The following is a 27,211-nucleotide window of genomic DNA, read 5'->3' on the forward strand; positions in this document are numbered from 1 at the left end:
GACCCCTCCCCTGGCCCGCCCCTTTATTCTGGTCCAGCCTCCCCTTGCCCCAATGGCCCCTCCCCTGGTCCCCATACCACGCCCCTTTTCTGGCCCCTCCTCCACTGGCCCCCCACGGCCCCTCCCTTTCTCTCTCCGCCCCCTCGAGGGGGGGTTGAAGGCAGCATTACTCAGGGCAGCGGTTCCTGGAGTCGATGTTTGATCCAATGAGAGCCGTTCTCCTTTTTCTTGCGCGTGCATTGACTGCAGCCAATGAGCGGCAGCCTTAGGTCAACAAATCAGAAACGCGGCTGCCTCGCGGGTAGAACTCCAACTAAGACAGAGAAACTCCCACTGCTTATCCGTATCTGATCTTGCGCTGCCTACCAGCAGCAACCAATGGGAGTCAGGACGAAGCCAGCCAATGTGAGTCCGAGCTGCTTACCAGCAATAACCAATGAGAGTCGTGGGAAACCTGGCTCTGCGCGAGAGGGGTGAGAACCTCGGACAGTAGCGGGAGCCAGGGCAGCGGGAGCCTCGGACACTGAGAGCCCCGTACACTGGTTACAGCCATGGACAGTGAGAGCTTCGGACAGTGAGAGCTTCGGACAGTGAGAGCTTCGGACAGTGAGAGCCTCGGACAGTGGCAGGCGGATCCCGCGGCTGGAAGGTAGCTCAGTGAGTTAAAGCATGTGCTTCGGAGCGCTTGGGCCCCCAGGGGTGTCGGGGTTCCCTCGGGGCCCCTCATGGTTTGCTCGAGGTGTTGCCCCTCCCCCCCACCGCCCGTTGTCCGGAATCATTCTTTGTTCGGGCGCCTTTTGCCCGTGATTCTGGGGTTCGCCCCCAGTGAGCAGTGGAGCCCCAGGAGTCCTGCAGCGCTCTCTGCTGGGGGGCAGCGGGCATCCTTGGAGTGAAGGGGCTTCGACAGCCCCTCCCGGACCTGCAGACCGAGCCCCGGTGTCCTTCTGTCCGTCCCGATCCTCAGGCAGAATGCCCATGGGCCATGCTGCAGTGACCGCCTGCGCTGCCTCCGAGCCTGCATGGGCCCAGGGCACGGCAGGATTGCAGAACCCTTCTGAGACAAGCACGCTTGTGATTTACATTTTTAATTTAAACTCTTCTTGTTAACCTACCCAATAGTAGCGTGGTGTCCAGAAGAATGTATGAATGAATAACCAACTCATTTCAACGTATGTGCCACTGAAGCAGGAGCCATGCTTTGGGGTTCAGGGTGGGCCCTTTACTTGGAAATACAGGGCTAATGGCACAGACTTCTGAGTTCTTTGCCTGCCTGCAATTATAAGGCCATCATAAAAAATGCCAATTTAACTCTGGTGATGAATGTGTCTCCTTGAGCGAAATCTGAGCTTTGACTAATCCCAGTTTTGACTCCTCATTGAATAGAGCTGAGGGTCAATTCGCCTCTTGCGAAGCACAAAGTGAAACCTGCTGCTCAAAAGCATTATTTTTATGTAGATGGTTCAATGGGTTCTTTTGGAAAATATTAAAGATGTATTAGTAAGGACAACCGCAATGTCATGTTTTGAACCCTGAGTTTGTATTGATCCAGGGCAAGCGCTCTTAACATATAATCACTCTCACTGTTCGGGGATCTTCCCCCTCTACACACTGAAGGGCTCAGGCCTTAAAGTACCGGCCCCCTCTGCGCACCGAAGGGCCCCGGCCTTAAAGTACCGGCCCCCTCTGCGCACCGAAGGGCCCCGGCCTTAAAGTACCGGCCCCCTCTGCACACTGGCACCACAAATCAAATACAGGTTAAAACACAGCTGATTCGATGTTGAGTTGACGCTGAGACTCAAACCTGGTTCCCCCACTTCAAAGTCACGTCTTTGGCACTTACACCATCTCCTCTACCCAGGGCTGTCCATTTCAAGACATCTTCTTGTGAACGGATGCAGCGTAAAAGCCAGAGTTGATGACTTTAGACCTGGGAACGAAAGTCGCTTTAAAATACTATGGTTCTTGGCAAATAACATAATCTTATGCCTATAAATAGTGCATGTGACCTTTTGAAATGTAATTAGTGCTCCATATAAAGCGCTCCAATGCGTTCGCGTCCAGTTTGTGCTATTAAAAGCAAACATTGGCATAGCCAATAGGTCTAGCTTTTGGGACCTTATAAGTATCTAGTTAGGCACCACAATATCCTTGGTGCAACAACATTAACTGTTGCATGGTTAAACACTTATAATGCCCCAAAGGAGAAACCTATTGGCTATGCCAATGCTTGTTCAGTGTTGGCAACTTGAGAGTGCACATGGTTTTACTGTAAAGTACTTGAATGAATGAAAACACGAGTGTCCTGGTGCGAGACCGCATGTTTTGGGGCGCAGCTCTCTTCCGAGAGCTCCAGAACACCAGCAGCCCACGAGCGCAATTTAAGTACCATGCTATCCAATGCAACAAAAGAAAAGGGTATCACTTACCCACCATGTGGGTACTAAAATGCAGCACGAACGGGGCGGCAGCGGGTGCCGCTAACTACTTGGCGCCTGTGCTACTGCACCTGCTGCACTAGTGATAGCAACAACACTCGCTGCTGGGCATGAAAGGGAAGGACTCTGGTACGAGGAAGTAGCAGTAACTCTTCAAACACACAGATGCTGGCCAAGAGACCTGGGGGTGAGTAAAAGGGTGACATACTGAAAGATATCAGAAGACAATGAGAACGGGAGACATTAAAAATAGAAGGAAAAAGTAAAACAGCGAATGAATAATAGAAAAAGAGGATAATAAAAAAAAAATATATATATATATATAGGATAATGAGACAGTAACATGGCTAACAAAACTCGGGGAAATGGCTAAATGAATAAGGAGAACAGAAAGGGAAAGACTGGAGGAAATGTGTTGAAGAACAATGGTAAAGAGATAATGAAAATAAGTTTGACATAGGCAGGGGATGGTTTAACTAGAGAGAATTAGCAAAAGGGGGAACAATTGAGAAAAATGCAGAAAAGCGAAGCACGTAGGAAGACAGGAGAAACAAATGAGGAAAAAAGGGAAATGAGATGAGAAGGTAAAACGAGCATTGGCCGTGAAAGTGACACGGACGCGCGGCCCATGAAAGTGATGGCGAGAAGCGGGAGTTGTGTGACGGAGGAAAGACAGATGGCGGCTGCGCGCATGCACGCTCACGTGCACGCAAGCTTTAGGCCACCAAAAGCTTGTGGCAGCACTTTGAAAACCCGTATACTAAATGTCTCGCAGAGCCAGCGCATGCACTGGCTCAGCGAGACCTAAAAAAAAAAAATAATTACAAAAATAAAAACAAGCATTTACAATGCAATAGGTCTCGCATTTACGCGACTTTGAGCTATTGGCATTGTAAATGACAATGCCTTTTATTTATGTTTTAAAAACCAAAACATAACTAAAAGGCATTGTCATTTACAATGGCAATAGCTCAATGTCGCGTAAATGCGAGAACTGTTGCATTGCAAATGTTTGTTCTTTAATCTTTTTCCTCACACCCGCCACGGTCACAACTCCAGGGCTGATTTGACACCGGGTGTCAGTACTTGGAGTAAATGATGCCAGCGAAGCCTTACACTCATGCCAACTCCCATCCTAAACCTCTTTGAAGATTGCCTGTGTGTCTGCAATGTACAGAGACCACAGGGGGTCTAGCGCCCTCTCAAGGGGGTGGTTGAGTCTTAGGATTGTCAGCGGTGCATCAAGGCCCACAGCTAAGAATGTACAGAGGATGCCTGTGGGGCTCTTGTGCTGCTCACTCCACAGGGCTGTCTGTGTCGTGTATGTATTAACATCACCGGTCACCAAGGGATGAACGTGGGTTACACATAGGGCTGGAAGCAGAGGGTTCCTGCAACATTCGTTATCCAGCAAAGTGCTCACCACAGGGCCTCTGGAACAGGGGATTACACCTGAGACCTGTTAATACAGTGTTTCCAAATTGTCACTTCTGAACCAACCTTTATTCCAGCCTAGTGAATGTGCACTGAGAATATTTACTTTTGTATTCCTGTTGCTGCAGTAAAAGCGTCCTCTGCCCAAGATCACTCATGCTGTCTGTCCATCTGATGTACAGACTCGCTGCGCACTCTCCCATAAAGAATCCAGATGTAAAGACTGAATGCCTCCTCAATTATGAGTTTAATGCAGTCACTGGGGACATAAAATGTGACCTTCAATGTTGAGTCCAACAGTGAAGACCAAGACGTCCTTTTCACTGAAGAGACTTAACTGGGCTCTCTTCTGTCAGTCACGTGACACTCGCTGTACACTCAGTCCCATGCGTTCTGGGGATCCAAGCGCCTTCTTCATGGAAAAGGAGCTACAAGCATTGGCAAGACCAATAGGTCTCACCTATGGCGTGCTATTGGCTTTGGCAATCGGGTGGGGTGGTGAACAGGGGATAGTGGCGTCATAGCTCTATGAAGTGACCAGCGAGGGCCGCTTCACAGCGCTTTTTTTCCTTCTGTCAGAAGGGTGGAAACAAACAGAGGGGGAGAAGAAACAGGATAGGGCTTGGAGGAGAAACAGGAGGGGGAGATTACAAATTAAAATTGAAGCGTTTTGTGCAGTCTTTCAGACATCAAAAACACTCACATGGGATCCTCAAAATGCAGTAAAATAAATAATTCACAATGTAGGGAGGCAGCTAGAAAACTAACGGGTTAGAATTTCACAACAACCATAACATCAAACATAAAACAGATGCGTGTTTTTCATATTTGTAGATTGTGTGCGCGGCTCCATTAACTGTGCAACAGCAAAAAAAAAAAAATCTTTTTAATTAAGCTCATAAGCAGAGGAAAAGTAACTGAAGGTTGATTTTTTTTTTTTTAAACCGGGAACTCAGATCATAGTAATCATTTTAGACTCCAAGGGCCATATGTAGGTGTCATACAATTTACCGATTCTTAAATACCGAATTTTACCGATTCGGTATTTAAGAATCGGTAAATTGTATGTAGGTAATAATTCGGTAAATGTTACCGAATCGGAGAAATTTGGTAATTACCAAATCGGTATTTACCGATTCAGTAATGAGGCATACCTTCCCATTGATTCCTAGGGCCTGGAGGCCCATAGGAATCAATGGGAAGGTATGCCTCATTACTGATTCAGTAATGGGGGGAGCACATTCAAGGGTGGCAGGGTGTCACATTGACACCCTGTTGCACCCCTGATTCCTGCATGTGTGCACATGTGGCGGACATATATGCCCTACGGGCATGTATGTCTGCCACATTGCACTGTTATTTCAGCAAAATATTGCTTTTTGCAATGTATTCTGTATTTATCACCAACCTATATTTGGTGGTAAATACCGAATTCTAATTCCTACACAACACTCATTAGAGTGTTTCCTACATCTCATTTCAGGATTCGGTATTTACCGAATCGGTAATTTTACCGATTCGGTAAATTACCGAATCATGAAATATGCCCCCTACATAGCAAATGCCTAAATACCGGTCGGTAACGGGATATTTACCGAAAATCGTCCGTTACCGACCGGTATTTGGCTTCCTACATATGGCCCCAAACGAGGTACATGTGTGAGTGTAGGTAGTCAAATTCTGGTTTATTTTCCAGTTTCATGTAGCACTAACTGAAACAGAAAAAACTGGAGTTTTGTGTTTCCAGGCACTGGACATTTAGTGATCTGCCTAAAATCACAGGGTATGTGAGGGACGCCGAGATTCAAACCCGGTTCCGCAGGTCCAAAAAGAGGACACCTATGTCGTTATGCCACATTCTCTCCATCTATGTCACGCCTAAAAATCTACAGATTGATAAAAGCCCATCTCACACAGTGGATCTGTTAACGCGTTCACTTAGAATTTGTACATACAAAACAGCCATGTTCAGAGTATCTCCACTGGCCGTGCGTGGTGCTTTTGATGTCTAATGTCACATGCCAATGTCATATTTGTGTTGAGGCTTTGACAATTTTTCCCAATCAGCAAATTATTTTCAGTCACCAATTCCGTGCTTTGCAGGATATGCAAACATGATTACTTAAGATTTAAACGAAAAATAAACAATGAATAAAGAAGGGGCATTTGAACACCCCTGACACTGAAAAAGTGAACATGTCACATGGGTGTTAAAATGGTTGAAGCCGCGTCCGATATATTTTCGAACGTTTAACAAAAAATATGTCAAAGTAGAGGTGAGTGCGGGGAGGAAAAGTTGAAGTTTAACAGGAGGAAATAGAAACTGAATGGTGACGAGTGGTGATTAGTATCAACATGAGAACAGAACTCGTAGCTGAATCCCAGCGCGAGCAGCAGACGCCAGCAGAGGAGCCCAAATCGAAACTAATGAATCTGTACTTGGTCCGTGGGCTGCTGCAAACAAGACAAGCCCGGCGGAGCGTGGCGCGCGTGCGCTTGGTGGGGGATCGCATTCCAGGCGGGGGAGCGGACCCTTTGAAGTATGATGCCGAGGGCGCCAGTGGGCTGAAGCGCTTCCCCAAACGGATTGCATGGCGGCACAATGCACTGCCACTATTCCCTTAGCTGCCCAGTTCAGGGTGGTTCTCCCTGTTGGCCACATATTTTGATATGATGCCAAACGGGTCAGTTATATAGAGAGCAGTCACTTCCGGAGGCCAGCAGTCACACAGGGGCGCCAACCACTTCAGGCACCCGTGGCCAAGGATCAGCCACAGCGCCATAAAGCACAGCCCACGAAGCCGCAGCACTGCCCCTCCCCGCGGAGTCGGGCACAGGACCTCACCGGCCGGCCTTGTGCCACCTCCTAATACCAGCCAATCGCTGTCTCTCTCCCACCAGGGGGAGCGAGGGACAGCTCACCCACACCCTGGTCGTTACGGCCCGACGCGGCTGCCGAATTTGACTCCTCCTGCTAGCCCCCCCGAGCAAGGCCACCAGATGTCTCGCTGCTCCAGGCCCGCGTGCACAACTGAGAGGCCCAACATGCCTCACGCTCCACGCCCACAGCCGCGTCGGACCTTCATGCCCCACTGCCGCCAGATCGTCGCTCTGTGCACCCCGGCAAGACTGAGGGGGAAATAAAGGCACGATGTAGGTAGGATGATAAATGATATTAGGTAGGCTGCAGGGATCTTGACTGACGCATGTCCGCCATGAAGGACTGCTAGGCCACGCCCCCAATAGAAATACTTTTGCAGTTAAAAGTCGACAGTTCATTTTTCAGAAGCGGCCATGTTATCCTATGGGAGGAAACAAAAGTGATGCAGTCAGGAACAGTGACTTAAAAGACAAATCCCCATGACTTGCGGTGCGTGGTGTTCGAGATTCAAGGCAGCATCAGCAAGAAGCCACTAGCAGCACTAGAGCAGTCGAGTGCAAAACAGCGTTAGTGTCCAATGCTAGTCTATGGGGATCGCTTCTTGCATAAAGAAGCTGCAGACTGGGAGGCCAGTCGGGCTGACCCAACAGGGGGACTCAGGCCTCATGAAGCTCGGGTACGTGGGGACACCTTTGGTCCTCTTCTCCACGGGCCAAGGGTGACCGGTGCAGAGATTACTTTAGGCGTCAGGGCTGGCCGGTAGGGTTGGTGCTAAGTCAGTGGCTGGATCTTCTGTTCTGGATCTTTGCGGCTCTACAGGTCCATCTTCTTTCAGGTCGGCAGGTTATGATTTTCTGGTCTCAGCTAGACAGAACATGCGCCGCCTCAAAGAGACTTTTGAATTCGATATGTGTGCTTCATCCCACCCATGGGCTTCCCATTTTCTGGCTCCATCGTCGCTCTCATTCTTTTTCCTCCATTTCTCCAAGGCATGCATCCGTAATGCCTCTTCCTATGTTTATTCCTTTACAGAGAGCACGGACTAATTCTTACTATCCATCCACTGCTCCCACTTTAGGAATTACTTTTTTCTACAAGAGCATTTCAAAAGAGACCTCGTGTTTTCGCTCGCTTCGCCTCTGTGAAAAGGTCTGTAAATCTTGTTCTTATCTTGTCATATTAGTTGTGCATTTAAAGACTGAGGACAAATGTTAGATGTTGTTTTCCGAGGGCGCCTATTTCCCCCAGCTGCTTTCAAACACATGAGGTGCCCCTGCTACAGAGCCCAGGGCCCGACCCCATGGGTGACAGAGTGATCGCCTGGTTTGCCTTGCGTCACTGAAAGAAAATATTCCAGCACAAATTTGTTTTCCGGTGCCCCTTCCTGCTTTCTTCAATGTGAGCCATATTAAAGCAGGCAGCACGGCCAGTTATGCGACTCTCACAATATGAGCACATTCAGGCCTGAATGGGGAGCTTTGGTACCGCTCCAGGAGGATGAAAGATTAGCTGGGTCTGGCAGATGCTGGTGACGCACTAATTTGGAATCCTCAGGTTAATTTTGTGTAAATATGAGGCATTCATTATGCGCCTTTAGCATGCCAGCGGGAAGGGGTGTGCGAGTGACTATCTAGTCTGAGCGAAGCGGGGACCGTTAGCTTCGGATTCTAATTTTATTACTATTAGGCATCACACATTGTTTTTCTTTTCACCGTGGCCACTTACTTATCGGCATTGCTTCTCCATGCTACTTGCACCCACCCTACTCCCTTCTTTGCTTGCCCCTTGTTGCTTTCACCCGCCATGGGTCCTTTTTAGGTCTCGCCTAGCTATTGCGTTTATGCAATTGCTATGCGAGACTCTAGTAAGAGGGGCATTTCAAAGTGCTCCCAAAAGTGGATTGCATGGCGAGCACGCGCACAATCACAGGTGAGTCCGATCAAGGCCCCTGACCTTGGCCAGGATACTGCTCTCCCAGGCACACAGCTCCACCTGAAGTGCCTGTTGTAAATGGATGTTGATAGATCACAAGATACTTCTTAGTAGTTTCAGGATAAGGTTTATTAAGTTACAGCAGAGCAATACACCTCGCCAGCTGACCAGACCATCAACTGCCAATGGTACTAGGTAGAATACACACAGGTATTCTGGGGAGGTGGGAACACAAAGGAAGGACTAAAGACCACAAGTGGCCATCTTGTAAGGAGCACAAGTATACTACAGTGCCTCTGTCTCCTACTCCGTGCTGACCCCGGTTCGAGGCCGGTGCCCCCTCTGCCTTGCATCTCTGCCTGCTTCCGCTTCCGCTTCTCCTCCTCTGTATTTACTTTTATTTTTGCCTTGTTCTGCCTTACCCTTTTGCCTGTGCCCTTGTTTTGTGCCCCCCCTCCCGTTTTCGCCACCCGTACTTTTTCCCCTTTGTTAGGTCTCGCGCCTAGCGTTGCAGTGCGTAGCACTGCTCGCGCAGCGCAAGACCTCTTGTATGGGCTTCAGAAAACTAACCACACGCTTGTGTGTGTGTGGTTTTGCTTTGGCAGGCTGGCATTGGCTTGTTTGAAATGGGCTTTCTCGTTGGCTAAGGGGCATGCGCCAAAGCCAGGCAGAAACCACCACTCTAGTCAGGGCAAGGAAGGTACACGCCAAAGATAACCCCTGCTCACCCCCTTGGTAGCTTGGCACGAGCAGTCAGGCTTATCCCGGAGGCAATGTGTAAAGCATTTGCGCACGCACCCAGCAACAACATCCCAGGCCCACCACAACAAACTCCACACAAGGTTATATATAAAAATAGCCTTTGTATTATCATAACACATTAGAATAGTACGTACATATTATACACTGTGCCACCTGGCACTGGGCAATATTTACAAGGGATTATTTACACCTGACAGGGCCAACTGGACCACTGTCAGTACCATCACAAAGTGAACTTAATAACTGTAGAACTTATCATAAACATAGAACACAACCAGTACTACTGGTAATCACTGCACTTAGCATCAGCCTGTAACATAAACCCCATTATGCACAGTGTCACATTAGGCGCCAAACGCATTGTACGCCAACCTCATCAGCATAAACATATTATGCACTTCTCTCACAAGTCTAAACACATTAGACCCTAACCTCCTAAGCATAACTACCTTAGGGAATAATTCTCACTAGCATAAACCATCATATGCGAACCAACCAGGTGCGTAAATCATTCTACAGAGATCACATTTCCTAGCACCCAAAATCACAGTAGGGCCTGGCACCCTATAACTCTAGCAATCCCCCTGGCCAACTGGCCATCTCAGAAAGGGGGCTCAAATGCCCTATGTCCCCAAAGTCAAGGCGCGCTGCCAAGGCCGCGAAAGTCAAGGTGCGCCATTGCGCAAACCTAAACGTTGCCGCGAAAGTCAAGGTGCGCCATTGCGCAAACCTAAACGTTGCAGCTGGCACTAAGTGCTGCGCAGCTGTGAAAGGATGGGGCAAAGGAGTGCATCTCTCTCCTAACTTGAAAAGGCCTGTCCCCAAGAAAGAATAGCCTAAACGTTGCAGTTGCCCACTACTTGCTGGGCAGCTGCAAATATTAACATGAGGCCTGAGCACTCCTGGGGCTCTTAGAACAAATGTGTGGACGTGTTGCAGCTGCCCGCGCTGGTGCGGCACAGCTGGTAATACAGTAAAGGGGCCCTGGCACATCTCTGCCTTTGGGGCCTCACGGGGGCTTCTTAAACAATATTGCCCCCATCGGTACAGCTGCCCACTGTCAGGTGGCGCAGATGGGAACATCACCAAACTGGTAGGGGCACGGGGGAACAGCACAGGCCCCTCTGGGCCCTTTTAGCACCAACGGACAAAATATGCCCCCTTCGTTGGAGTAACCCCCTATCAGGCGGGGGCCACTCAGAAAATAGGCTAGGACACGGAGAAAGACATGGGCCCCTCTGGGCCCTCTATAAACAACGATGTCCAGTGTTAGAGCCACACGGGGCTCTAAAACAATCGTGCCCACGTGGGAGCGATCCGCAGCGGACCGCTCTTGCCCCCACACTGTGTCCAAAGCGAGCCCCCACTCACCGGGATCGTGCCTCGGGCAGCACCAACCAAATAGCCCCTAACTCACCGGGACTCTATCACGGAGGAAGTCTCTCTGCGCGGGGGGGACCTGGAAACCCCGGTCATCCTCCCTTGCATCAGCTCTCCTTCAAGGCGGCGGCATTCTTCTCTCAGGCGGCGGGGGCAGGCACCGACAATGTGCCTCGTGACCCCTCCGCCTCCATTACCACGGGCTGCTGGATGCAAGGCTCTCCTTCTCACCACGGTTGTCCCGCTAAACCGCCTCAGACCTTCTCTTCTCGTGGGGTTAACCCGGGCCCCCTCATGGGACCCGGGACTTCATCACGGAGCCTGCGAGGCTCCGGCCATATCTCTGGTGGCGGGGTGGGACTTCCTCTCTTCGCTCTGCCCATGTCCCAGGCAGACGTGCCTGACTTCCTGGTTGGAAGGCCTGGGCCGCAGCGGTGATTTCGTGAAACAGGCAAATCGCAGGGTAGGCACCCGCGACGTAAATAAAGAAATAAACGGGGTGGGCTCCCGCAACAGGACACAATGCGGGGGAATTCCTATGCTGGGGATTCCCTCTAAGAAGATCGCAGCCCAGCGCTGCAGGCGGCAGAGAGAGGCGCTCGGTGAAACCAGGGAAGCGCTCTGCCATAAAAATAAAGCGCTTCTCGGCAGATTGCAGATACAGCACTCACCAAGCGCTAGGGCAGCCTAGAGTCCATAAGGCTAGTAAGGCAGCAAAGAAAAAAAAAGGTCCAAGAAGTCCTCCAGGTATCCAGGGGCTGAGCAGGGCCCAGGGAGGCAAGCCTTCCCCTGGGCCCCAACAGCAGCACGCCACTGGTAGTTTCAAGTCAAGAACAAGAACATCTTCATGGGGTCACAGCCCCTCTATTTATATCAGCAAATCCTTTGTTTTACAATGTAGGGCAAGGGGAGAACCAGATACAACTGGTTCAGGAGCACTTTGATTTGCTCAGCCCCCCTCTCTATTCACAGGACAGGCCAGGGACATCGGACGCACCACAGGAGGTGGAGCCAGCATTGTGAAGGGAAGGCCCAGCCCCATTCAGGTCCCAGGTGCAACTCCTCCCTCCCATCTACATGCAGATCTCTCCATTCACCACCGGGCAGACTCACCCTGGCTCCTGGAATTCCCCAGCCCTGTCACTCAAACTCCAGACAGGCAATTCACATCATACAGCACACAGACATGCCAACTTCTAGAAGTGGCACTTCTCCTATAGTTATAATAAATCTGCGCACATCATTGCGCAGCATTTATTCTTACGAGTTCGCACATACTAAACTTGACCCTGCACTCCTCTCACATCAGGAACTACCATGGACACACATATCCCCCATGCATTCCTATGGGAGGGCAGGCCTATCTCACCACATGCATTCAGAGAGCACACGCACTTTACACTGGGCCACAGTGGTAAAGTGCGCAGAGGCCAAAAATCACTACCAATATGTCAGAGCTTAATGCAAAAAGTTCAGGGGTGAACCTGCCAGAAGGGCCAAGTCCAACATGGCTGTAGTGTGCTTTAAATAAAAAAAAAAAAAAAGGCACGCAATTGGGCAAAGGCGGGCGTATGTCCCGCCTTTGCTCCACTCATTCCCATCCGTGTCTAGCTCGCGCAGCAGCGCGCACAGACAACAGGCTCCCTCTCCCCGGCCCCTCTGTGGTGCGCGCGCACCACTAAGGCTGACATAGTTATTCAAAGCTTCCATCTCACGGCTACCACGTGAAACACAACAAAAGCATCAAGCGCCTAACTCGCTCAGCTATTAGTGTATGTGTAATACAGCACATCCATGTAGTGGGTGACGCATGAGAGACTGGAGCGCTGTGCACCAGTAGCATTTAGGAAAGAAATCAAGATTGTAGACATTATTTTGTACCTGTTTGCATGACACTTTTTTCACTGCACACGCACACTACATATGTTTTAATACTTGTTTTTTATGCCTTTCCTGTGACGCAAAATTTCTATCGTTACTGCTTCCTTTCACCCATCCCTTCTTTAATCGCTATGACTGCTGCACCTGTCCCTACATGCCACTTGAGGGCGCTGCAGTGTTGCATATTAGCTGCGAATGGGAGTGGTACCAAAGGGCCGCAGCATAAATGACTACAAAACGAATTGTCTAAAGGGTGGACTGCAGACCAGCTGCTCTTACGTTACGGTCTAACAATCGCCTTCCTTTACCTGCTCGGCATAAATTTGCACAGTGAGGCCTTCAGTTTCTTTGGGGTATAAATTTGTGTTAAATATGAGAAAATAGATGTCGGTTTAGAAAGCAGTGTTGTTGCTACGCCATGAAATGCAGTAATCCTGTCATGACTATCCCGCAACTGCAAAGGCAGAAAAACACAACCAAACACCTTTTCTACGCGTTATTCCCCATTTACATCTTTGCAGTAAAATCACGGTTCATGATCTCGTTAATGCAGTCCCCAGAATTGTGGTATTGAGGCAAATAGCATGACGTGCTCTAAAGGAAGGTATGTGATGTCATGTTCAGCAAGGGCCTTATTACAACTGACTTATTAAATTGCAACCCCTACACAAACAAGCTCCTGCGCAGGGGCAGCAGTGGAAGTGGTGTGACGTTTATTGCACCTGCAATTATCAGTTTGGTACCAATTCTCTTTGTTAAACTTTGGCCGGTTAAACCTTTCGCAATATAATTAGAAGAAAAGACTCTTGTTACCTGGACACGAGAGGGGTGATGCATAACGAACCTAAATACACGTTACTCCCCAAATAGTTAGAATAGCCGTTAATTATCACATCCACACTTGCTTAAGTTCCCTTTTGTGCTCTAATTTGAACTGTTTAGAAACAGGCTGTTTACTGACTGATATGATATACTACATAAACAATCTGACCTTTACTTTTGTTCACTTTTCTGCCTTTCAGGGGCACACAAAGGGTGCCCTCTGTTTAACTGTTGCTGTCTCTCCTGATCGTCTCTGCAGCTAAGTCAGCAAACATGTTTGCAATGAGGCAGGTGAACTACTGAATGTATGTGGGCACGTTTTATTTAATGATGTCATTGTAGATCCTGTTACCCATATCCCACAGTCCCCTACGAAGTGAGACACAAGCCCTGGTGCGGAACAGGAATGGGCTTATCAGGCCTACGTGAGGTTGTGTGCAGTGCAGTGAACTCCAAGTGCACTATACACACCTAATAATAATCCACATTTGTGAAGCGCGAACAATCACCCGTAAGGGTCTGTAGGCGCTGGAGGCCGTCGGAAAGATTAAGCAAGCTATTGCCCAGAGTCACATGGTGCTGGGCTAATCTGCCACCGGCACCGGGGATCGAACCGTGATCCCCAGATTCCGGAGTCAGTCGCCCTGGCCGCGGCGCCACACCTCTTCCCTAACACTACTAGTACCTCTGCCTACTGCTGGTTTTTTTCTTTTTGCAGTTTTACATAGTACGAACTCGGCTCAAGGGCACTGGAGCGCTTCACACGAGCATGAGTTACATTACACAAGGCTAGATTCTTTTTTAGGCACAGGGGAGCAAGTGATTTGCCCAAAATCACAGGATTTGGAGGCGACTCCAGGACTCGGACTGTAGTTCCAAAGTCGGCAGTTCTGGCCATAGCGGCACATGCTCTAAAGTAACAAGCATTTGCAATGCAATAGGTCTCACATTATTAAAGTTTGAGCTATTGGTGTTGCATTATTATTAGCAATGCCAATAGCACAAACTTTAATAATGCGAGACCTATTGCATTGCAAATGCTTGTTTTCCCGGTCGTGCTGCCTCCGCGGCCCCTCCCCCGCTGGTTCCTGCTCCCGCCTCCCAGCTGCGTCTCCCTCCTCCTCCCTCCCCCCCCCCCCCCTTTTTAATGGAGGACGCGCCGCTGGCGAGCCAAAGTCCAGCCCGTCTGTGCCTGTCCCCAACCAGCGCCAGGACCCCTGACCCTCCGACCCGCCAGCTCTACAGCTCCTCGGCTCTCCACAAACTCCACACCGGCAAGAAATTCAACTGCAAGCCCTCCTCACCTCTTGACACCAATGGACTCTTCACCTGCAATCACTGCCGCCATTCCTTTACCTTCGCTGAGATCCAGGACTGTCCACCTCCCTCCTGCAACAACTGCATGGCACCCCAAACCCTGAGTTGCATCCTCCTCAACGTCCACTCCCTCCACAGACACTTCACGGAAATCTGGGTCCTCCTCTGCAGCACCGCCCCGGACATCGCCTTCCTCACCGAACGCTGCCTCCGGCCCCAACAATGCGATCGCCGTCCCTGAAGGATACAAGTTCACCCGGAAGGATTGCCCCGACCGCCCTGGAGGAGGCATCGCCCACAAGGCCAATCTAATCAGGACGCCTCTACGCTCCTTGCAGATTTAGCTACTTTAGGACTAGGAAAGATCAACGTGGGTCCTACACATTCAGCGGGGCACACGCTAGATCTTATTATGACCAATTCTCCCACCCAGTCACCCTACGCTCAGGAGATAAATCTCTACTCATCGGGCTTAGGTGGGAAGGCTTTCTTTCACCTAGCCCCTTTTTACTGGAATCAACTCTCCATTCATCTTCGGAAATGCCCAGATCAGCTTCAATTTAGAAGGCTCCTCAAAACGGAACTGTTCTAAATCTACTCTTTCTTCGGCCTTCTGCAGCACCTCCGTAGCACAGATAACCCCCCCGGGGGTGATTGGGTGCTTTACAATCAAATAAATAAAAAATCTCTGGCTGAGCACTAATTCCGACGTGCTCACAGACCTTATGGAACACCTCCATTTCAAGATCCAGACCAACCAGTCCTCCACCTTCCAAGGCACCCTCATGTAGAGATCACACGGTCCCCTGCTCCTTTCTCCGATTCCATCACCAACCTCATCACGCCGCATGCCATCACCTCCATCTGATTTCACGCTGCTAGAAGACCTCAACTTCCACCTTGACAACCTCCAGGACCCCAACTCCGTCTCCCTCCTGGACAACCTCCACACCATCAAGCAGATCGTACCCGAACCAACGCACTCAGCTAGGCACATCCTCGATCCCGTTTTCACAGCAGGGAACCCCATCACCTTCAGCCACACCATAGACTGACCACCGCTGTTTTGACTTCACCTTCAAGTGCAACATCTCCCGCAGACACCCGTATCAGCTCCAATGCAGGAATTGGAACAAGTTCTCAGACGACCAGCTCCCTTGGCTACTCCACTCCATCCACCACAAATGATGATGACCCCACCGCCGCCGTCCTCGCTCTAAACATTTGGATCACCGACTGCGCCAACACCCCCTCCTCCCCCTTAAGAAAGCCCCGCGACAAGACAACCAGCTGGTTTCCCACTAAACTCCGAGACTCCAGACGCAACTGCAGATGAGTCGAAAAACTGTGGAGGAACTCCAAAACCCTGACTGACCTCGACAACTTCAAAACAGCTACTGTGGCCCACCACATGCTCATCGGAGTCTCCAGGAAGAAAGCACTTCAGGGCAGAATCCCCACCCATGCTCACAACAGCAAGGAACTCTTCTGCATCATCAAAGAGTTCACCCAACAGTGACTCCACAGACATCACTCCGTCCCAGGACCTCTGCGACAGACTCAGCGCTTTCTTCTATCACAAAATGAAGACCATCTATGACCACCTCAACAACAACCCTCGCGAGGAACCCCCTCCCACCGCTCCCAGCAGCACGCAGCCGACACTCGACAGCTGGACTGCCCTCCGCATTGAAGACACTCTGAGGAAAATGAAGTCCACCCACTCCGGTGCCCTCCCCGACCCCCTGCCCCCACCAAATCTACTGCAAACCTGCAGATCGCCCCCGAGCTTCAGCGTATCATCAACCGCTCCTTCAAAACCGCCTCTTTCCCCGACAACTGGAAACATGCCGAGATCAATCCTCTCCTGAAAAAACCTTCAGCGAACCCCACCAACCTCAAGAATTCCAGACCAATTTCCCTACTTCCTTATCCGGCCAAAGTCATGGAAAAGGCCATCAACAGCCAACTTGCCGCCTCTGTAGAAGAAAACAACATCCTCAACTCCTCCCAATCAGGCTTTAGAAAGAACCACACCACCGAAACCACACTCCTTGCAGCAACAGACCACATCCGAGCCCGCCTTGACAGAGGAGAGACCGTGACCACCCTCCTCCTGGACCTCTCTGCTGCCTTTGACACTCTCACTGCACCCTAGCCCGCAGACTCCACGACGTGGGAATCTGTGACAAGGACCTCGACTGGATCCTCGCTTTCCTCTCCGGCAGAACGGAACAAGTCAGACACCCTCCATTCCTCTCAGAACCGACTCCAACCACCTGCGGAGTCCCACAGATCCTCCATCAGCCCAACCCTGTTCAACATCTACATGGCCCCGCTCGCATCCATCGTCGGAGCACATGGACTCAACATCACATCGTATGCAGACACCCGACTCATCCTCTCCCTATCCACCGAACCCAACATCACCAAACAGAACTTTCAAGACTGAATGGAAGCACTTACCAGACGGATGAAAAACAGCTGCCTTCCAACTCAACACGGACAAAACCAAGATACTCATCGTGGGCCCACACACCGATGCCTGGAACGACACCTGGTTGGACTTCAAACTCAAAATGGATTGCCAGGTCAATGCCATCTCCTCGTCCTGCTACCACAAACTCCGCAAGACCTTTAAGATGATCCTCCCGATCACAGGAAAACTGTCACATACGCCCTCATCAGTAGCAGACTGGACTACGGCAACGCACTCTATGCCGGGATCAACAAGAAACTTACCCGCAAACACCAGAATGCTGCAGCTAGACTAGTCCTCAATCTACCGCACCACTGCCACATCAGCCAACACCTACGGGCCCTACACTGGCTCCCCATCGAGAAATGAATCACCTTCGAGCTTCTTCCCCATGCACACAAGGCCCTCCACAACACTGGACCAGCCAACCTGAACTACTGCCTCGTGTTTCACGCTCCCCAGCGCTGTCTCCGCTCGGCCCTGCTCTCCTTGGCAACAGTACCTCTGATCAAGAAAAGCAGAACAGAAGGGCGCTCCTCCCTCCTTGTGGCCAAGGCATGGCACTCCCTCCCTCTCCGACAAATTGCATCGCTCCCCAAGTTCCTGAAGGACCTCAAGACGTGGCTCTTCGATGGAACTCAGTGAACCGCCGGAATCCGCGGAACCCCCTGCTCATTCTCCCCCAGCACTAAGACCCATTCTGGGTGAGTAGCTTGCACTTTATAAACCCCTGATTGATTGATTGGCCTTGCTGCAGACGGACTCCTGATCACAGTGGCGGCTGAATGGGGCCTTTGTGTGGCCTGTGATGCAGGCAGTCCTGCTCCTGTGACTCCCCGTACCCTAGAGTTCCCTTATATGACCTTCTTGGCTCCATTATTTGAGTAAGCATCTCAGAGAGGATTTTGTTTGTTTTCCTTTACTGACTGCTTGAACCGCTCCCTTGGGGACTGAGATCTTTGGGGGGGGGGGGGTTCTGGCGGGGCAGGGGTGCCTGTGACACCTGGACTGTCTGGATTGGGCACCTGAACTAGTCTCACCATGACAAAAGGCAAAGCACCATGGATCAATTTACTGTGGCAGAAGCCGCTGATCCCCGGGGGCAGCCCTAATGCGGGTCCCGATAACGCAGCACTGCTGGCAGCCATCACCCAATCGAGAGACATGATGGAAGCCAAAATTGATGCAGTGGCTCCGATGTCAAGGTACTGTGTCAAGATCTGTGGAAGGGGGTTGAGAGGATCACAGAAACTGAAACCCGGGTATCTAATGTCGAAGAGGTCACGCCTTTTCTCTGGCAGAAGGTGGCCACGCTCACGGCCGTGACTATGTAGTTAGCTGCGCGGGCCGAGGATGCGGAGGGACGTGCCCATCATGGCAGCCTACGGTTTGTGGGTTTCCTGAAGGCTGCGAGGGTGAGTCAGTGGACAAATTCCTCGTTCAACAGATTAGGGAAACTGTTTCCCCGGAGTCTCTCTCCACCTCCTTCGTTGTAGAACATACCTGCAGAGCTCTGGTGAGGCGGCCCTCCTGGGTGCCTGGCCACATCCAGTTATCACTAAAATCCCTAATTTCCTGGATATAGATGCTATCCTGGGGGGGAAGGGGTGGGGGTGGCAGAAACTGGCCATAAAACTACCACGCTGAGGAACAGAGGGGCAGCGTACTTTAGCCTTGCATCCCTCTCCCTCGCTCCCCCCCTCCACACAGTCCGATACAGTGAACAACCTCTGCTGGGCTTCTGTGGGTGGGGAGGGGGGGTGGGGTCTGTCTGCGCCACGCAGTGGAATACACCATGGGCTGAACAGAGGGCAAGCAATCTAAGCTGCATTTCTCTTTGCGGAAGAACAATCCCAGTGAGACTGAGGATACAGCTTCGCAAAGAGAAGAGGGAATCCCTGCCTTTACTCCCACACAGGCCTCGGATATAAAGGCATTGCAATTAAAATGTGCCAACGCCTCACATCCATTGAATTCAAAATGGACGCCATGAATATGCGCACGGACTTCATTACACAAAAATTAGAAAAACATCAACTATATCTGTTACTGTCTAATGATTGTTTCAGCGCACCTATTTTACACTAGATTACCAACTGTTCAATAAATACTTATTGAAGACGTCCCTACTGTTTATTCTGTGTATCTCTCTGAGACTAAGTGAGCACGAGTAACTGAGCGAAAAATAGTACACGGTTTCCACGGTCCTGAGGGATCAGGGTTGTCATGTTCGATAGTTACCAATAACTATTCTCTCCTTGGTAAGAGGAGTTTCTAGTGGCCCTGTGAGCTAGCTGGTACACAGGCCAACATATCAGTTGGGGGTGTCTCGAATCAGTCTGGACACCAAGCCCGCAGTTTTATAGGAACTACCCAACACTAGTTATTCGCATATGATCAGGGATGGAGACGTCCTTTATTAGCGTTGTGTCTTCTACTCCTTCACGAGCCATTATGGACTGTCATTGTCTCTGTTTAACATAAAGGACATGGGCCTGGTTTAGAGTTGGACAGGCAGGGCCTCTGTCACAAACATGTGGTTATCCCATCTGTCTTACTACTGCATTATATCCTAATACACCTAAATAAAGTAGACCGGGTATCTGTCAGGTTTGTGACTAAAGTACCCATCAATCCACCAAGCTGTAAATCACGCCTTAGTGTTAATTATTGTTGAGGAGTTTATTATTTAGTTCTCATGCAACACTAATCTGGATTTCTTTTTTTTCCTTTCCTTTCCAGTCTGGCAGGTGATTGAAACACAGAAAGAAAGTAAAAAAGAACATTAAATGTTTGTAAGGAAGTCCTCTGTACAAATAGATATGGAAACACAGACCCAGGCAATCCCTTTCATTTATATCAAGAATCAAAGAAGAAGCTTCTCGGACATCGGACACTAGTGCCCCCTTCGAGGAGATACCAACTCTGAAAAATAAAGAAGAGAAGCAAACTGGAGATATTCAGTTACGAAAAATCATGTGTATTTCTCATATTTGTGAAAGCGACTTTGAATGCAAAGAATCTCTTCTGGACACCCACTTGCACCACACACCAAAGAGCTGATATAAGTATGTTTATGCCTGCAGTTTACCTGGAGTGGAGCACGAGTTTGTTAGTTGGAATGCACGTTAAAAAGGCTACAAAAATGTACTGAATGACTACACCTTCAATGTAAAGAGATTAAACAGAACATCAAAATACTAATAAATAAGGATATTAATAGCAGAAGACATAATATAAATACACTGAATTATTCAACAATTTTATTGGTTGAAGATGAATATCTTAAGATATGAGCCACAATACTGCGGAAGTTTGTAAATGTTCTTAATGCAAGAATACTGGTAATATGCAGGTACAACCAAGAGTCCACCTGAAAAATTACAAATGCTCTGTGTGACATGGCTTCTGATGCAAATTACAGTTTATTGGTCCATCGGAGAAGTCTCACTGAAGAGAAGCCGTATAAATGTTCAGAATGTGACACGGCATACAAAACAAAGGAATATTTATTAGTCCATATCCGAACCCACACTGGTGAGAAACCATATGAATGTTCTGAATGTGACCACGCTTTCAGGCTAAAAGAGCTTTTATCAATTCATCTCCGAACCCATACTGGTGAGAAACCATATGTATGTTCTGAATGCGACAAGGCTTTCAGGCAAAGGCCTCATTTATTAAGACACCAGAACATTCACACTGGTGAGAGGCCATATAAATGTTCTGAATGTGAAAGGGCATTCAAAAAAAAGGAACATTTATCAGTGCATGAGCGAATACATACAGGTGAGAAACCATATAAATGTTCTGAATGTGAGAGAGCATTCCGTAAAAAGCAACAGTTATCTGTACATGAGCGAACCCACACTGGTGAGAAACCATATAAATGTACAGAGTGTGACAAGGCTTTCAGTCAAAAGTCAGATTTTGTGCATCATCAGAGAACCCATACTGGTGAGAAACCGTATAAATGTACAGAATGTGATCGAGCTTTCAAGCTAAAACAGTTTTTATCAGAACATCACCGAACACATACTGGCGAGAAACCATATAAATGTTCTGAATGTAATAAGGGTTTCACACGAAGATCTTATCTAATAATTCACCAGAAAAGCCATACTGGTGAGAAACCGTATAAATGTACAGAAAGTGACAAGGCTTTCAGTCAAAAGTCTTATTTTTTGCATCATCATAGAACCCCTACTGGTGAGAAACCATATAAGTGCTCCGAATGTGAACGCTGTTTTAGCTTCAAAGCTCTTTTATCAAGTCATCAGCGGACACATACTGGTGAGAAACCATATAAATGTTGTGAATGTGAAAAGGCTTTCACGCGAAGGTATCATTTAATACTTCACCAGAAAACCCATACTGGTGAGAAACCGTATCAATGTACTGAATGTGAAAAGGCTTTCAGACAAAGGAGTCATCTGTCAAAACACGAGAAAACCCATCTGAGGCTTGCACCTCAAAGGTACAGCTGATACGACACTGGCAAAACCATACTATGGAGAAGCCATGTAGGCGTTCTGAATGTGATAAGCCATTCAATAAAAGAGCACTTATTTATTTTGAAGCTTGTAGAGCGCACAGCTACCTCTGGCGGAGGTGTCCCGGCGCTAGTTGCAGAAGACAGGAGGAGGAAGCAGACTACCAAGAGTTACAGGTCCTAGGGAAGGCCAACAAAACAGGTTTTTAGGAGTTTGCGGAAAGCAGATTCAGAATTGACCTTCCTGATGAACTCGGGTACGGAGTTCCATAGATGGGCAGTTCTTACCGTAAAAGACCGGCCACCTAATCTGGCTTTTGTGAAACAGGGAGTAACAAGGAGTTCTTGGTGATTAGATCTCAGACTCCTCGTCTGATGGTATTTACGGAGTCTTTTCCTCTGGTAGTGAGGGCCCGTTTCTCTGATTGCCCTGTAAGCTAGAGTTAGTGCCATGAATTCTACCCTCCGGTAGTGCAGGCTCCGTAGATGAGGGGATATGTGGTGTTGTGTTGGTATATTTCTAATGAGCCTGGCGGACACATTTTGTATAGTCTGTAGCTTTCTGATCAGGAAGTCTGGCAGACCCAGGTACAAACTATTAGTGCAATCTGAGACGTGAGGAGTGCGTGAACCACTGTCTTTCTGCAGTCCATGGGTAAGAGATAGAGGAATCTCTGTAGGGACTTCATTTTCCAAAAACATGAAGAGGAAACGTGGCTAATCCTGAGTCTTGCATGAGAGGGTAGAGTCAAATTTGAACCCCAGGTTCCTGGATGAGGACACAGGCTGAGGGGGGGATTGAGATTAGGTGGCCACCTTAAGTCCGAGTGAGGCGGAGATGGCTGATTAAAGAATAGATCCTCAAATTTGTCGGTATTCAACCTCAGACAGTTGTTAGTCATCCAGGCTGAAATATCGATCAGACAATGTCTAAAGTTTGAGAATGCTGCCTCAGATATATTCCTGAAGGAGAATACAAGCTGTGTATCATCAGAATACGAGATGACACTTACCCCATGCTGTTCAACAAGCGGGGCTAGCGGGGTGAGGTAAACATTAATAAGAGTCGGGGTCAAGGTCGAGCCCTGGGGAACTCCACAAACTATGGGGCGCGAGGATGAGATGTGAGGATGCAACAGTATTTTCTGGGACCGGTCTTCCACAAAGGAGTCAAATGACGATAAAAAGTGGTCCCTGTCACTCCCAGTTGTCTTAGTCTATCAAGAAGGATCATGTGTGACACTGTATCGAATGCTGCCGACAGATCCAACAGCATGATCATTGCACAGTGACCATTATCCAAAGTCTCCCGGACAGTTTCAGCTATTTCCAGCAGCACTGTCTCGGTGCTGTATCCTGACCTAAAGCCAGACTGGGAGTCGTGGGGAAGTTTGTTGGATTCTAGGTATTGGGATAGCTGTTTTTGTACTTTCAGCTCCAGGACTTTAGCCGGTGCTGGCAGGAGGGAGTTGCCCTGAATTTTTTCAATTCAGCCGGATCTGCATCTTCTTTCTTGAGGATGGGTTGAACAAGTGCAGTTTTCCGGACTGAAGGGTAGATACCAGTATTCAAAGACGATTTATCAAAGCATTAGCTAACACATAATGGCAAGAAGCGTCTTCGATGTTCTGAATGTGACAAGGCCTTCAAGCGAATGAATTGCTTTCATTTCTACATCAGAAATACAGGATTTTGTTATAAGTATGAACAAGCCGTCATTTCAATGCAACAGCAGGTGCTTTAGCGGAGAAATGAGGCTGATGCTAAATTGTATATTCTATGATGGATACAAAATTCTAAACCAAAATATACAAGTCATTGGTGATAAAGAAAATCACATGGTGGTGTTTTCACCATAGAGGAACATCAGATACAGCTTCAAGTAAAGCAACTTAATGAGAAAACATTTTTGGGCTAAATAGAGCATACTGTTAAACAACAGTTGTACAACACCATGAATACAAGGGTGAGATTAACCCTGGAACATTATACTCGCAAACCATAGAATGCTGATTCATCAGGTGAACTTGTTTGTCCCTAAAGGACCCTGCCTCAGATATTTCAGACATCCAAGCTTTGGCTTCAAGCACCTTCCTAAAACTGAACTCATAAATAATGCACTATTGTATACAGTCTAACCAAAAAAGCTCAGATAAAGTGCTTTGCAACATGATCCTCAGTGCACTGAAGGAACTCTGAGCTTTACCATTGTCATCTTGATGTCCTTCATCACCAAGAAAATGCAGAATGCTTGGTACAAGCTTCCTCTTTTCCAAGGTTCTCTATGGTGGGTTTAAGATGCTATTTTTCTGTCACATGGATGGTGCCAAGACCCTGCTCACTAACCACACTGAATTGATCTTAACATCACTGAAAAGTATACATGAGGCTGCTGAGTTTAAAAATACATACATATATGATCATATTTTTCTAACCCAAATCAACACTGGTTGTTGCTGCAATTAAGGATCCTCTTCAAGGTGCTTTACATCACAGATAAAACCGCGACAACCAGCGCTTCTCTCTACGTGACTGAAAAACGAAACCCCTCATGAAGGAGGGCGAGCAACATTACAACATAAGGCACCTGAACATTGCAAGTGAAGAAGTGCAAAAACAAACCAGCATCCACAATGCCAACGGATCTCCCCCATTGAAGCGATTTGTTTTGCTACCTTCAAGTGCACTCCCATGGAATACTCCACGCTAATTAAAAACAAAAATGCCCTCATTTCAGCAGTAGAAAGATGCAGGTCAACCAGTTAGAAGCACAGCAAAGCAGAAATGCTCCAGGATGGAAGCATACTAGGGCGCCAAAGAGCGCTTATCCAAGATCCCCTCTTGAGAGAGATGCTTCACTTCCTGATCTAAATTAAAAATTGAACTATTTGCCCTCTTGCCAGGAATTGAAGGTTTGTGGGGCTATTTAAACCAGTCCTGCCATCACTCTGCCTGGTGCTGTGGCTGAAAACACCGGGAGCTGACTGGGGTCATAGCGGAGTGACACCATAACTGATTGAAGGACAGTGCAGACTATGCGGGGCTGGTTTATGCAAATATGGATCACTCTCATGTGCGCTGGACTTGCATTGGGGAGTGGAATTGTCAGTTATTGCTGCCTTGTGGAGACCCTATTATTGGGCTAATGCAGTGACTGAGCCTGAAACTAAATGCGGCACCGCAGCAAGCTGCAGACATTGGGCTCATGAATAGTAAAGCGACATTGTAAGATGGGAGAGGGTAGCTACAGTGCTTGAGCTGCAGCAAGTGGTGAGTGAGTAGCCTTGGGTTGGTGGCTTCTGGGTGCTCCAGTGCATGGTTTTCACTGATGATGGTTCTCGGTGTGGGTGGCGGAAGGAACAGTTTGGAGGGAAGTGGGTAATTGATTTGTGGCAAACTCTACAGTGGAATCTTATGGTCATGTGCCTCCTCAGAGGAAACGGAGCAGTTAGTCGATAGGAGTTCTGTGATTAATTCCATACATTCACATAGACTCCCACTGAATAGTCCAGGTTAGGTATGCTTCAATTGGACGTTAAATATGTCACGTAGTACGGCTGTTAAGCCTGTTTTCTAATGCAAATTGTTCACCTTGTGTTATAATGCTGTAAATTGGTAGAGACATTCGCCTTTGGAATAGTGATCATATAAGAGCAAGACCTCAAGTGGATCTTGCCTATGACATCATATAGTCTAATCAAAATCAAAGATGGCCGACAGATATAAGAAAATCATTTTAAATCTTCAGATTTTTCGTCAAATTTGGCACAAAAATTAATGTGTATATGTCAGTGCATGTTACATGCCTGCCCACGTTTTATCTAGAGTGTAACATAATAAATATAAATCCTAAACATCTGCCTATAAGGATGGCAGGAATAAGTAACGCACACTGTAGCGAAAGTAAACTTGGAAAGTAAACTTATAATTTGCATCATTTTGTATCCTTACAGCACATACTTTGAGCATGTGGAAATTTTTCCATTGTAATTAAGCAATACAAGATCGAAACTCAAAATACATTTTTTTCAATGATTTCCCAGATGATCATAAAAGACGTACATGATTTGAAACACCCACAATTAATATAAAAACGATCAAATATTTTAAAATGCATCAATAAAAATAGAATAAATACCAGGCACAAAAGCCATAAAAAAAGACCTGTTCTAAAGACGTGAAATAATGTAATACAATACAGTCACCAAAGCCAGGACATAAGGTACAAGTAGAATTGAGTGTTCATTGTTTAAAGTAACACTGACTTTCTCACACGTAAAATGTCCCTCAAAAAACGGCCACCCAAATAACCGGTATCTTGGCCATTTAGTTGCTGTAAGAAGAGCAAAGCAACTTAACACCTAATAAATGTGTACCTGCGCAACAGCGGCAATAGAAATTTCCTGGTACAGGGAAGATAGAAATTACAAAAAGAAAATAAAGTGTAATAAAGTCTGGTTTGATTGCTCGTCACACGGGCAAATACAAATATTGTTTGGAGAGTATTGCCCTTAGGGGAAACAACATCCAGCGTATCGTTCCTAACAATACAAGATTATATTAAACCCTGATTGCATTTCTATATGAAACAATGATGATTCGAGTTTGTATACTGTCTTAATCTTGATGAGTTTACACTGCAAAAGCAAACGTCTGTGCGTGTGAGGCTCGCCTTTGAGCATTTGCATTGATTTCGGCACAACTTTTTGCTCCCACAGAAAATAAGTTCTTTGCTTGCATTAGATGCCTCCGGAATGGCTGTCCAACGTGGTACCATTACTCCATCCATCTGCTTCCAGCCCCAATCCTTTATATTTGCCTTTATATTTGAAACAAATGAACACTTATAACTTAACAAGCATTGGCATAGCCAACAGGTCCTGCCTTTGGGACCCTATAAGTGTTTAGCTACAGCTGTTGCCTTTGCAAATGTCTTTAAGCTATGTTGTAGAGCAGTGTGGCTGCTGTGCAGTATGTTGAAAAGTTATAATAAAAAAGTGTTATGAGAATTTTTGTTACCTTTATATATAACCAAGAGGACATTATGGACAACCCTATGATAAAAATGAATGAACGTAACCAAGATCTTCTAGTTTGTTTTGTCCTTGCAAAGCTGGCAACTTCTTCCTGCCTGTTCTAATGCTTGTTTGTTGTATTTTTATTGTTATGGGGGGTGGGACATAAACAACAGGAGGGTGGTAGTTGGGAAATAGTACCTGAATTACAACACGAGCAGTAGACGGACGCTAGAGAGAATGAACAACTGCCAGTTTCCGAGGGCAGACTAAAGTGGGGTTGAGTGATGCTGAGGTGGTGGTGCAATAAGTCTTGCATCCAATAGGTCTCGCATTTGCTTGAGTTAGTGCTATTGGCTTTGTAAATGACATGTTTTTTAC

General features: G+C 47.8%; 1 protein-coding gene across 2 annotated transcripts; it reads left to right on the top strand.

The window, feature by feature from the left end:
- Window positions 1-325: 325 nt before the first annotated feature.
- LOC146813626 (uncharacterized) lies at window positions 326-26,894 on the top strand. Of its 2 annotated transcripts, none has more exons than XM_085610104.1 (2): window positions 326-657; window positions 20,066-26,894. In XM_085610104.1, exon 2 carries the CDS (start codon window positions 20,725-20,727, stop codon window positions 21,808-21,810), a length of 1,086 nt encoding a protein of 361 aa, XP_085466230.1. In that variant the 5' UTR covers window positions 326-657; window positions 20,066-20,724; the 3' UTR covers window positions 21,811-26,894. The 2 variants fall into 2 exon arrangements, with proteins under 2 accessions (XP_085466230.1, XP_085466229.1); XM_085610103.1 differs by having other exon boundaries at window positions 329-649.
- The last annotated feature ends 317 nt before the right edge of the window (window positions 26,895-27,211 follow it).

The sequence above is a fragment of the Triturus cristatus genome, chromosome 6 (assembly GCF_964204655.1).
Source record: "Triturus cristatus chromosome 6, aTriCri1.1, whole genome shotgun sequence".
NCBI classification, from domain to species: Eukaryota; Metazoa; Chordata; class Amphibia; order Caudata; family Salamandridae; genus Triturus; species Triturus cristatus.